The sequence below is a fragment of the Aethina tumida genome, chromosome 1, assembly GCF_024364675.1.
Source record: "Aethina tumida isolate Nest 87 chromosome 1, icAetTumi1.1, whole genome shotgun sequence".
NCBI lineage: Eukaryota > Metazoa > Arthropoda > Insecta > Coleoptera > Nitidulidae > Aethina > Aethina tumida.
Genome location: NC_065435.1, coordinates 45,623,609 through 45,638,059, shown reverse-complemented (window position 1 = coordinate 45,638,059; position 14,451 = coordinate 45,623,609). Strand labels below are relative to the sequence as shown.

General features: G+C 29.4%; 1 protein-coding gene across 2 annotated transcripts in view; it reads right to left on the bottom strand.

Annotated features, from left to right (window-relative positions):
* LOC109599485 (guanine nucleotide-binding protein G(o) subunit alpha) overlaps positions 1-14,451 on the bottom strand; it is a 62,304-nt gene that overhangs the window by 3,511 nt on the left and 44,342 nt on the right. For both annotated transcript variants that reach the window (XM_049962647.1, XM_049962655.1), the window contains exons 3-7: positions 14,042-14,183; positions 1,443-1,603; positions 1,258-1,386; positions 370-499; positions 134-287 (exon numbers count right to left, since the gene is read on the bottom strand). In XM_049962647.1, coding sequence (XP_049818604.1) covers positions 134-287; positions 370-499; positions 1,258-1,386; positions 1,443-1,603; positions 14,042-14,183 — 716 coding nt within the window. The remainder of the gene's footprint in view (positions 1-133; positions 288-369; positions 500-1,257; positions 1,387-1,442; positions 1,604-14,041; positions 14,184-14,451) is intronic.

The window sequence follows — 14,451 nt, the reverse complement described above, 5'->3', positions numbered from 1 at the left end:
AATAAACAAAAATAACATTTGTATCCACACTGTGCCAAACCTTGCTCTCAGATAATCGTTTTCTTTTTATTGTGATAAATAATTTAAATAACTATTTACTCCTATATGGACCTTGCGTGGTTAAAGGTCTTACCTCCGTATTCTGGGAAACATATTGTGAGAGGTGATTTCCTAATTTTCTCCTCGAACAAATCTTTCTTGTTCAGGAAAAGAATTATAGACGTGTCCGTGAACCACTTATTGTTGCAGATGGAGTCGAACAGTTTTAAACTTTCTTGCATCCGATTCTGGAACAATAACATAAGATTTAGCAAGAACAATTCTCGAGAAGCTAACTGAACAATATTAGATGTAAGGGTACGAATTTACCGTCGTTTCATCCTCGTGTAGAACTTGATCGTATTCGCTCATCGCCACGCAAAAGATAATCGCTGTGACGTCCTCGAAACAGTGTATCCACTTTTTTCTTTCTGATCGCTGTCCACCGACATCGAAGAGCCTAAAAGCAGAAAAAAGTTAACAATCACGAACTGTACGGCACGTCAAAAATGTACAGTTAATAAAGTCCATAATTTTTCATCAATTTCCTTCCATTTTATGGCTTTTTGCCGGTTTAATCGGCAATAAAGTGACGCAATTTGTCTGATATATCTTACATGCATCGTGTAGTAATTGGCGGTTAAATTCAATCGATACGTGCAATTTCAATTATTTGAAACCCCAATAAAATTTTACTTATTGGTTCTCTTTCTCCGCGTCTTTTAATTGCGCTCCGATGTAAATAATTGTGTTCCGTAATTGTCACCAGTTATTGATTCAAAACCAATTAAATATCACTTAGTCATTTCCTGTGTAAAAAAAAATTGTTCATTTAATTCCTATTTAATCTGGCTTGATAGCATTTGACAATGACCTACTTATTAAATTACTCTTCTGATGCGCCCATATTTTTTCCCTTTTATGAATTTAAACCCCCATCCTCAAGATTATATTCCACGGCATAAATTGCACGTTATTTTTACACTTTAATGAAAATTATGAATAAATAATGGGTTAGGAAGATAATAATAATAGACAAAACAGTCAATTTATGCATCGATTTTGATGTTCAAGCATCTTCGCCGGTGCAGTCAGTTAACTATTCGCTTCACTTATTATTTATTAACGTTCAAACGCTTTGATGTTCTCCACCGCTATTGATAGTATTAATATTAGATTAACACAAAACACAAACGACAATGTAACATAATTACTTACTTAAAATTAAGGTTCTTAAAGGAGAAGTGTACTTCAACGATACCCGTTGTTTTCACGCGTGTTCGAAGAATATCTTGTTCTGTAGGCTGGTAATCTTTGGCGCCCAGTCGATCCAGGTCGTCGAGGAAACTGAAGAACATACGTTAAAGTAAAAATGTAAATTTATCGAGGTACTCGATGCTTACTATTTGGCAGAATCGTTGAGTTGGTACTCGTTGGATCGTCCAAAGCACTCCTGCACACCTGAATCGGCCCACAACCTCTTCATCGCCGCCAACAATTCTTCCGAGAACGGCTCGGTGTCTTCCATTCTTTGTATGACATCAAACACCATCTTCCCGTCAATCTGCAAACGATAAAAACGGTTTACGGGTTGCTGAAATGCGTCCGGCGCATCCGCCATTTATTTAAACCGCCGCCATAAATATGGATTTAACATTTTCTCCCCTCCGTTACATTATAAATAGGTAAGTAAAGACCTAGACGGGGGTAATAAAATAGTAATGCATAATCCCGGCACGTATTTTGCTTGACCTTTAGCCGCGAGTCAATGGCCAATAAATTCTTTATGCATTATCTACAAGATTTATATGCCCGAACCTCGGCAACGGCGAAACGGCTTTTCCTTTCAGTGTTGCGGAGCGCAACATTTCGGGTTTTAGTATAATTAATATAATACGGTATTTTTGAGGTAATATGCTTTTTTTTCTCTCCCACGCAGCCCGGGCGAGGTAATAAAAGCACACAGTCACTAAAATTATTATGGCGAGTTTTACTTTAAAATTAATTAAATAAACTCGTAAAGTGGCACGCCAAAAGGGAGAAAAAAGTAATGGGTCCCTGGGCGTATTATGGTGAATATGTTTCGTACCCGTGTCGTCACACAAAAGTGCCCTTGATATACGCTGAAACTATTATAATGTATTTGATTTGACAATTATATTAACAAGTACGTTTGCCTCGTGTGGTTTATACGAATTAAATATTAAAACTAAATAAACGTGTCAAGAGCATTATTTTATATTTTCCGGTAATCCATTTTCAATTTTTATATATTCACAATTATTTATTACTTTGTTTATTTTGAAGACATCTTGCATATTTAAAAATGTATAAGATAAATAAATACAGTCGAAATATCATTACATGTAATTTGTACCTAATAACTCGAATGTTTGGCACTAATAGACAATTTTTAATTCCATTGTTAACCGTTTCATGGATTTTTATATTTAGGTATTGCATTTAAGGGACAATAATTTAGAATAGCTTATATTCTTTTGAGAAAACCTAAAAAAGGACTTTGAAAGGCAACGAAAAACTGCCATAATAAAATTTGTCAATTTTATAAAGTGGTTATATTATCTCTATTTGTTGATATAAAAAAGTTATAAAATATGAAAGAATCCTTTCTTTTGATACCTAGTTTTATCAACTTCTCTTTAACCAGTTTGAAGTTGTAGAATTTTATTTTAATCAATGTTTAATGTGTTACAACCATTTTATTTGAAGATATACGACAAGAAATTTATAATAAACATGCGGTAAATGTTCTCAAAATAAATAATTAAAGGTGTTAAATGCACCTTTAATTGGTAAATTAAACAGAAAACAACTTGAATTTTGCGATAAATTAATATTAAGTCGTCTAATAACCATCTTTGAAATTTAAAGATATTTTTCAGGTTTTTTTTTTCGTTAATAATATTTTTCTATACCTCTTCGATTAGTAGTTTTTGAGATAGTTATTTTTCAGTTGATATCGTAACTGGAAATTGTGCTACGATTAACTTTTTTGGCAAGTCATGGTTCGTTCAACTGTAATCCTCAAATTTTCTTTTTAACCGATAATCACTATGTACAATTTGATATATCTTTAAACGAATATAATGAATATAAAAATATATATTTTCAGTTTAATAATTAATGTTTTTTACTTGATACTTCGAACAAAATATTTGGCATTAAAAGAGAATTTCTAACTTCGTTGTTAATATTTATATTATATTATTATATTATGTTAATATTTATATTATATATTTTATTAATGTTTATATTCAGGCACTGCATTTAAGTGACAATAGTTTATAATAACTTATATCCTTTTGAGAAAATAAACAAAAAAACTTTGAAAGAAGCAAAAACTGATATAATAAAATTTCTCAATTTTATAAAGTGGTCATATTAGTCCCTAATGGTTGATATAAAAAAGATATAAAATACAAAAGATAGATCAAAGAAAATTCTTTCTTTTCACGGCAAGTTTATCAACTTCTGTTTAGCCAGTTTGAAGTTCTAGAGTTTTTTCTTTTTCTATGTTTAACGTGTTACCACCACTTTATTTAAAGAGATGGGACAAAAAAATTGTAATAAAGATACAGTAAATGTCCTCAAAATGAATAATTAAAGGTGTTAAATGTAAATTTAATTGATGAATTAAATATAAAACTTGATTTTTTCGATTAGTCGGTGGTATTAAACCCTCTATAACGGTCATCTTGAAACTTAAAGATATTTTTCAGGGCTTTTTTCATTAATAATATTTTTCTACTCCTATATGGTTAGTAGTTTCTGAAATACTTATTTTCTAGTTGATTTCGTGTCTGGAAGTCTTGCTGCGTTGAACTTCCCTGGCAAGTGATGGTTCAACGGTAATTATTAATTATTCTTTAAATTTTTATTTTAATAATTTCTGCTTGATTATAGTTTCTTTCAACAAACTGCTATTACTAAGGTTTTTACTTTTGTTTAGCCAGTTTGAAGTTGTAGAGTTTTTTCTTTTTCAATGTTTAACGTGTTACCACCACTTTACTTAAAGAGATAGGACAAAAAATTGTAATACAGATACAGTAAATGTCCTTAAAATGAATAATTAAAGGTGTTAAATGTAAATTTAATTGCTGAATTAAATATAAAATTTGATTTTTTAGATTAGTCGGTGGTATTAAACCCTCTATAACGGTCATCTTGAAACTTAAAGATATTTTTCAGGGCTTTTTTCATTAATAATATTTTTCTACACATACTTGGTTAGTAGTTTCTGAAATACTCATTTTTTAGTTGATTTCGTGACTGGAAGTCTTGCTGCGTTGAACTTCCCTGGCAAGTCATGGTTCAACGGTAATTATTAATTATTCTTTAAATTTTTATTTTAATAATTTCTGCTTGATTATAGTTTCTTTCAACAAACTGCTATTACTAAGGTTTTTACTTTTGTTTAGCCAGTTTGAAGTTGTAGAGTTTTTTCTTTTTTAATGTTTAACGTGTTATCACCACTTTATTTAAAGAGATAGGACAAAAAAATTGTAATAAAGATACAGTAAATGTCCACAAAATGAATAATTAAAGGTGTTAAATGTAACTTTAATTGCTGAATTAAAAATAAAACTTCATTTTTGTAATTAGTCGGTGGTATTAAACCCTCTATAATGGTCATCTTGAAACTTAAAGATATTTTTCAGGGGTTTTTTCATCAATAATATTTTTCTACATCTATTTGGTTAGTAGTTTCTGAGATACTTATTTTTTAGTTGATTGTGTGACTGGAAGCATTGCTGCGTTGAATTTCTCTGGCAAGTCATGGTTCAACTGTAATTATTAATTATTCTTTATATATAAATATATTTTTATTTTAATAATTTCTGCTTGATCATAGTTTCTTTCAACAAACTGGTGTTACTAAGGTTTTTTAAATCATCAATCTTGATACAATTATCAAGGCATAAATGATTATTGTGATAATTATCAGCTCTCTGCATTTATTATTCTTCAAAAAACGTGTGAGTGAATATCAGAGTATTGGATAATCGTAATTACAATTTTTGCTTAATATTAAAGAGTATTATTATTGTTTCACTTGATTTGGAAACAATTTCCACTGGGATTTCTATTTTTCCTTGATTACAAACAATTAAATTGAACGAAGTTGCCGCAATTCCTCGCCGACACCTGCAATTATTGTGTGCGAAGACAGGGGAGATTTCATAAGTTATTACACTAATTAATTTTCCACCGGCTTTCTTAAATTAATTAAGCCATCATCCCAGAAGACATTAAAATGGTAAATGAACCGCATATCCCACACGAAATGGCTTCTTGCTCAACGCCGCGTCCCCGAATCCCACCAGGAAACGCGGACAGATTAGGCGAACCGACGTGCCGAAACGGTACCCGAACGGAGGCGCCTCACCGTCCCTTGATCCGTTACCTGGTTGTTATTTGGGCGGACGGAATCGCATCGGAGCCCGGACCGTGCGATGCACGCCCGCTGCACCTGTTGCTGAACGGCCACCAGAAGCGGGCACGTAGAGCACCCGGTTCGCGGATGCGGCAAGTCAAAATGCGGCGCACGTCAACTGTTGATTGGGCGGCGCGGTTGCATAAGGTGATTAGCCGTTTTGGTCTTGTGTCACGTCGCGAACTGTCAGTCAGATGCAGACTTACGGTTTTCGCTTGGCACGCCACCGTTTGCTTCTGCCATTTTATTGCTGTCGTTAAAAAGTGTATTTTACTGCTTCGCCGTCGGTTTATGTACCTCGACTTAATGGTGGAACGATGGTCTTTCACTTGGGATGGTTAGGGACACTCGATTTACATTGGTTTCCATAAAAATTCGTCAAATACTTTCAATTAAAAATGTCATTGCCTTTTAAAATTACGCTTTAAAAATTGTCAAGTTAACTTTATTGGTGATGGAACAATGGTCATATATTTGGGATGTTGGTTAAGGAAACTTTTCCATAAAAATATTTCAAAATACGATAGAACTAAAAATTTTATTGGTTTTTAAAAGTCCATTGTTCTCAGGGCTCGTTAATAATTGTAAATTATAATTATCACCTTGAAAATTATCATGTTACTTTGAATTTGTGATGAAACAATGACCTTTTACTTGAGATGAAAAAGGATTGTCACTCTATAATGATTTCGATAAAAATACTCCAAAATACATTGAATTGAAAATTTTACTGGTTTTTAAAAGTTCATTTTTCTCTCTGTTCGTTGATAATCACTTGATGAGAGTTGTGATATTTATACCTTGAAAATTACTTGAGATAGATGGAGACTAAAAGGTTTTGAAAAAAATACTTCAAAATACTTTGTACCAAAAAATTTACTGGTTTTGTAAATGATAATTATCACACAATTGAGGAGATTTGAAATATTTTTACTTTGAAAATTATCAAGTTAAATGTGATGATCTTTTATTTGACATGGATACTCTACAATGGTTTTGATAAAAATACTTTACTTGAGATTGATAAGGACTCTCACTCTACAATAGCTTCGATAAAAATACATCAAAATTATAATAAAAATATAACTGGTTTTTAAAAATCCATTTTTCTCAGAGTTCGCTGATAATTGATGATAATTACCTTTTATTAGTGATCCAACAATGATCTTTCACTTGGGCAAGGGACCGGTAAAGAATGGTTTATTGATATTTAAGCTTCACTTAAAATTTTTCTAAAATACTTTGAATAATGTTCAAAAATATACTCAAAAAAAGCATTATTACAAAGAATCATAATTAAACATAAAAATAAAGAGGCAATATAACAATACAAAATATACCAAATTATTCTCAAGAAAATATTTGAAGAACATTCTCATGTTCAAAATTATACTGATATATTTATCAAAGATAAATTTATTCAACATATTTTGATAAGATAAAATTTATACAGTTGTTATTATGTTACAAATGTATTATTTATTTGTAATCTGTTTTTAAATTTCTCTTTATTAATCACTGAAAAAATTCGATGAAAGTTTACAGTCTTAATTTTTTTTTCTATATTTCTATTTTTTATATTATTTTACATTTATAATATTGTTTTTGTTGATTTATTTTAGAATGGTATGTTTTTAGAATAATGTTTTTTTTTCTATTATTATTATTTATACTGTAACTTCTGTAACCACTCTTGAATATATTAAAATTTTGATAGATATCAGGTTGCTAGTCAAAGACAAAAACAATAATTTTTCTTTAACATCATAAAAAAATGTATCAAGATTATTTAAACAATTAGAATAATCTTCTGAAAATCTGAACATTTTATAACTTTTCATAGACAAAAAATTATAATTTTTTGCAGCAAATAAAACAAGTAAATATTCGGTAATCAAATTTGTAAAACATCAAAATATATTTTATTAAATTATTTCCAGCCCTTTGACTTGAAATTCAATAAGAAAAGTACTTCCTAAGATTTATTGTTTCAACAACTCGAACTATTTAAACATTTTAAGTAAATTTTAAAAGTCTTTACTGATTCACTTAATAATCTAAACGAAGTTGTATTTATTTTCTGTTAAGTGAACTTTTGAATACGTAATTTTAATAAAACTTTTAAATTAGTTTTTGTGTGTTGATGTAACTTTGATCTTACTTTTTAACATAATGTTCACCTGATATTCAAACTTTTGCATTGTTGTCTTAAACAGGTCTTACACTTTTGTTTTGTGTGGTGTATCTTTTTAAAGTTACAGTTTGTAATACGTTTCTATTACAATAAGAATTTTATAAAATAATATTTGTACTTTAGAAAACAGAAAAAACCTTTCAATAAGGTTTTTTTAAATATTTATCTAGTGACATGAACCAAATACAAACAAAACTATGTATTTTATTAAAGATAATCCTATATAATTTTGCTCTAATACTTGAACTGCGCCTTTAATATTTTAATGTCATGGAAACAAGCAGACAAAGAAGTTTATTAGATCAAAAACCTTGTAAAACAATTGATTTTCTCCAAACCATTAGGTATTATAAATCCATAAATGTTCCAGAGATACTAAAAAATTGTGTCCCGGGTTGTTTGAAATGGAAAGTCACGCCAACATGCGATGGTTAGCCGGTGAAAATGTATCAATACGGTAAACGTTTGCATGTAGCCTAAAACGTACTTCACCTGTGTGACGTTTTTACTCAATACACATCCGTAATATCGTTTACATGTGAAATAATATCATTTTATTATCGCGATCAATCGATTTGTCGTTGCCCTTCTCACATTCGGACGACGCGACGCGTTTCACGGGGACGCCATGACCAATTGTTCGATACGAAATGAAAATGCGAAAGACGTAAAATATATCGAATGTTATTGGAAAATTGAAAACAATTTCTCGAATGGCATTCGATCAAGTCGCGGTGAAACAACAATGCCGACAGTTCTATTTATCGACCGAAGATACTACATTGTGATATTAAAAACGTATATCTACATATCAAACATAAAATGACGTGTTTCAATAGTAAATGACAAAAGGCTTATGGATTCATTTTTAATTAGTGCATCACGGCTTTGTTCATTCGATAGGCATGAAACTGACAAAAGCCTTGTTTTAGCTTATGGCCATTGTCTGAATGTTCAAATGAAGAGATTCAGCGTATGGAAACGTTTTTGCAGCAGTTTTAATTAAATTACCGATATGGCTAAATAAATTAATGAATTTTCAGCTCCGTTGTCGACAATTAAAATTCAGTGAATAACTACGATATGCATGACACGTTCAATCCGCCAAAATGTTCTTTTATTGCTGCGGATAATCTCCTTTTTATTGTAAAAAAAGCATTGATAGTTTTTCGTTAGTTATCCAGTTAATGTTTATAGTATTTATGATTTGATAATCATCAAGGAATAATTGTCAGTTGATAGTGATATCAAGTTAAAACAAATAAAAAAGATATTTCATTAAAGTTTCTTCATTTCCTATTAGAATTATGTTAAGTTTCTTAACTATTGAGACAAAACAATGTTATTAATTAAAAAAGTCATATTGAAGGACAATTTTCAATTGATAATAATATGAACATTTTTACTTTCCTTCAAAATTTTCCACCTAAAAAACGACATATTTCTGTTTTAATCATTAAGGATAAATATCAATTGATAATAATATAAACATTTTTTCATTAAAATAAAACATAAAAAATAAATAAATAATTTTTTTTTATTCCCTCAAAATTCTCCAACCAACAATTTGTTAGAAAAAAATAAATAAAACACGTCTAGTTATTAAAATAAATCATGAATAAAAAATATTTTAGCTAGATTCAAAGACTATATACGTATTATGAAACAAAAAAGTTAAAGTTCTTTTATTATTAAAATTATGTTGCTAAGTTAACTATTGAGATAAAAATAGAATGTTCAATAAAAAAACTTTTTCTGACTATCATCATTTTTATTTTATTTTCTAAATCATTTAACTTCCAAATATTGTTTTTCTTGATTTTTTAGTATTGCTACAAAAATTTATTTCTATGTATTAAAAAAACATCGAGATTTTTTTGATACTTAACGTCATATTTGTGCTTTGATAATTTTTGAAGGATATTTATCAATTGATAATAATATAGTGATTATTTTATTCGCAAAATTCTTCAACTTGTAATTTGACCATTGAAATAAAACCGGAATATTATTCAATAAAAAACAGTTTTCTTCTACTTATTATATCACTACAAAAGTTTAATTATGTATTAAAAAACATGCACAGTTTCCTTATTGTCATATTTATGACTAAATAATTATGAATTGATAAGACATATCAAAAAATTTTGTATTTTGGGAGTTTCAGTTATTAAAGTAATAATATAGATTAAACATAAAAATAAAAATATATAATTCTGAACACAACATATTCGTTAAAAATATCTATCGTATTATACAAAGAAAGAATATTCTCATATCTTGAACAAATATTTTGTCTGGATTCAAAAAGTATATAGTTACAATAAAGTAAATAAAAAAGAAATATCACAAAGGCTTCTTCTTATCGTGATAGAAATGTGCTTTTAAGTTTTATATTAAAGAAAATTTAAGAATTGTCTATTTAATTGTACAAAGGAAAATATTGGAAGAATGTTCTCATACCTTAAGAAAATATTTTGGTTGGCTTCACAAAGTATATAGTTATTGTAAAACGAATAAGAAATAAATTGCTATAAGGTTTCTCAATTTCTCATTAGAAATATGTCTTTAAGCTGTGCTAAGGATGCTATTCATTTAAAAAACTTTTATTTCTCTACCATTATTTGTGTCTTATTTTACTTTCTCATTTATTTAAGTTTAAACATTTTTATGATATTAATATTATTTTAAAATATATTTTAATAAAAAAACTTTTGGATGATTATCAAATTTGATGGTTACCTGATAATTGAAGTTTAAAGGTTAAAACATTTCGAAAATAGTTTGTCCTTTTATTTTAGGGTATTAATCTGTAATAAAGTAAATTTAAGAATCTATTTTAAATAGACAAAGAAAAAACTTTGATTTGATGGTTTCACTTTCAAATGGGGCTGACAAATTTAACTGTCCAGTACAATTCCAAAATAAATCGTATTTTCCTATACCATTTTTTTTGTTTATTTTAGAATCCGTGGCATGCCGGCCAAAAATAAGCGCGGGCAATAAAGTATATTAGTTCAATATGCAACATAGCCTCTTAAAATAATAAACATTTATCCGAAATTAAATTATTTATGTTTCCAAAAATAAAGGGAGTGTTTTATGTGTTCGTTTTGGACCAACTCCGTGCATGTGCATGTTAACCATCTCAAGTCGGTTTTATTGTAACGCATTCGCACTGTTTTGTCTGCATCCGAAAATAATAAATATGCAAGTCTTATTTATTTATATACATCCATATACCTACCTACCTATACGTGATTCATCAATGAAAAATATTTATGCGGGAAATTTACAATTCATTCATGCACAGCGCTAATTCATCCCAATTCAGTTATGTAACTGTTTTTTTCCTTTACCTGTTTTCCTTCCATAACAAATAGAAAGGAAGAAAAAAGGCTGAAAGTTATTCGCAAATGTAAATTACATCAGAAATATTAAAGGAGAGGGACAATCGATAATACATGAATGATTCATTTCTAAACGAACAAAGCGAAAACATTTAATATTGGATAAAAGGGTTGTCCTTTTTCTAAACAAGGATTAAATCTCAGTTGGCGAGAACATTCCACGTGACGTCAATCAATACCTACTGCTTCACAGCCGCCCCCCAAATGATCCGGAATAATAAATGCCCCGATATAATATTCGCAACGTATTCGAACTTGGTCAAACAGAACACGCGACCATTATTTAATTAAACACGTTGCTAAGTTATACACATAAAATTGCTACCAGCTATATTCGAAAGATATTTTGATTTATGTTGCTCAAAGGTTTCTAATTTATCTGGGTATCTGAACGGTCTGGCAGTTACAATAAATCAAATCAAATGAAGAAGGTATAATAATTTGAATTTTGTTTATTACAAAGTAATAATAGAACAGTTTCGGATACTGTATTCAATAGTACTAGATATTTATGTCACTTAGCATGAAGGTGCCCAAGTGAATTTGAGAGCAGCTTAAAAGTGGCAGGACTTCGTTTGTGGAAATTGCCAATCGGTTGAACCGGAGTCGAAGCACTGTCTGGAATTCGCTGGAGAGCATGGTCTGAAGAAGGCCGTGAAAGACGTGCAAGAGGTTCAAGACGACGTCTAGCGACAAATGAACTTCAAGACCGCCGTCTAAGAACGTTAACTCTATGAGATGACTTTGTGACCACTTCTACAATTACCAACCAGTAGTGGACTTATTTCTTTCACATAGTCGCAACTTCGTTGTCAAAAATTGAGAGTGTCTTCATTCGTGGTAATTTGACACACAGCGATACATCCAATATTCCACCAAGATAATGGCAAACCTCTTATTGTAAGAATTGCTTTGAGTGTCTGTCATTTCGATATGAAATTTATTGCAGTGGTTAACAAGATCTTCGGACTTATCACCGATTGAACATGTGTGAGACATGATGATAGACAGGAAACTCCACAGACTTTGGCGGACGAAAAATTATTTACATTAGATTAATGACAAGATAAGTCAATGAAGTGTCTGCATCATGGTGAAAATACAACTTATTATTAAAATGATGCTAATCAGTTTATACATACATTATTTTGTCTCAATTTTTAATCATTTACTAGATCTAGAAATCTAGGGAATTTTAGTCTCTCAAATTTTTTTTAAAAATCCTCCAGAAATAGAGGAAGAAAATCCTAATAATATAGAAGAATAACTTGAATTTTGTTTATTGAAATTTTTAATTATATAATATATTATTCGTATATGTCAATGTTTTATAATAAAATCTGTAATAAAGAACATTAAATTTTGTTTATATCATGTATTTTTTATAACAAATGTTTTTAATTTAGATGTCTTATGTTTTTAAAACGAATTTCAGAAAATGATTATCATTTGATAATATTTAAGGCATAAATACCATGACAATTAAATCTTTTGTTTCATTAAATAAAATTTAATTGTAATCGAATTTGTCAATGTTTTATTGTCTAAAATGTAATAAAAAATAATTTAAATAAAATTAATTATGAAATTATTCATTCCTTTTAGTAACAAATGTGATTTCTTCATTATAAATTAGGGTTTTTTGGAAGTTTTTTAGTCAAAAATCCTTAATATAATTATTTTTTATTAACTTCTCTGATTTCTTTTGTGTTATTAAATAAAATATTTGAATTTGTCAATGTTTGATTATATAAAATATAACAAAGAAAATTAATTAAGAAATTATATATTTTTTAAACAAACGTGTATTTAATTTAGGTTTTTTGGAGATTTTTAAGTTGAATTTTGGAGAATTTAAAATTATTTATTGATCTGGATATAATTTTCAATTTATAATTTTTGAGACACAAATATCGTGATAATTAGCAGTAAATATATATAAAATGTAATAAAGAAAATTAATTTAATTTAACTTAATTGAAATTAATTTAAAAACTTTTGAAATAATTATCAATTGATAACTGAATTTTTAAGACATAAATATCAAATTAATAATAATTAGCAGGATAATTCATTCTATCAAATATAAGCTTCGAATTTGTCAATGTAATTTAAAATATAACGAGGAAAATTAATTTAACTAAAATTAATAAAGAAATTATGTAATTATCTCTTTTAACAATAAATTTAGGTTTTTAGTTAAATTTTATATAATTATCAATTAATAATTATCATATGACACTTTTTAAGACACAAATATTACGAAAATCTTTTTATACTAATAAATTCAATATTCGAAACTGTCAATATTTAATTACAGACATTTAAATTAAGTTTTGTGATGGTATTAAAACAAATTGTATTATAATCAAAATAATTATTAATGACTATCAGCAAATCTTATAATTTAATCCGAAAGAAGCTATGTATACCTCAGGATATGCAAAGCACAAGTGTGATCTGATTACTCCACTTCCGGATACTTTGCAGCATCAAAGTGATAAATTTACATACATTTCAAGATGAGGAGTATTAATAATTGTTATTTTCCCTGCAGATATTTCATAAGATTGCTTTCCGGCATAAAACCGAACTTATTGAATTAACCATCATCCATTCTGTTATACCCCGCAGCTAGATTTAAATATCACGGCGTTACGGAAAGTTAAACTCTAACTGCATAAAACTCGGCGAACGTGGAAGCCCGGATAGGTTCAATTTCGCGGCCGTATGATCCACGACAACGGGGTAATACAGTCCTTTTTTTCCTTGTGTGTGTGTGTCATTGGTCGTTGGTCGTCCCCAATAAAAAATTTTATTACGCGTGATCTAATAAAACTCCGTCTGCCCATTAAACGAGGCAAAGTTCTCCGTGGAGAAAAGCCTTCCATTGTACCTATATAAATTCTGGACGTAAGGTAATCCCCGTGCCCAAAAACTCACCTCTCTCTCGTTGTTCCCGTAACTAATTCCGAGGTTGGGCATCGCCCTTAGGATCGCCACCAGGGACTGGATTGTATTGCTATAGACTACCGGTCGATATTGTTTGAAGTCCTCACTGGTGAACCCACTTTCGTGGATAATTCTGTAACGAAAACACACACACCATCAACATCGGCGTTTCCTGCACTCAAAAGATATGCAATTACGGCACACAATCAATAGTTACTCTCCGAAATTGAATCAGTTAATTTATGAGCCCTTTGAATGGGTTAAAACAGAAACTCTGCAAAATAAATTAGCTCCGAGGCGGTGCAGTCTTAAAATAGGTTAGTGAAGTCTTGTTAGATCTTTTAATAATTTAATATTGGACCTTTTTGAAAACAAGAAAGGAAATTTCTGTTTTAATAGAT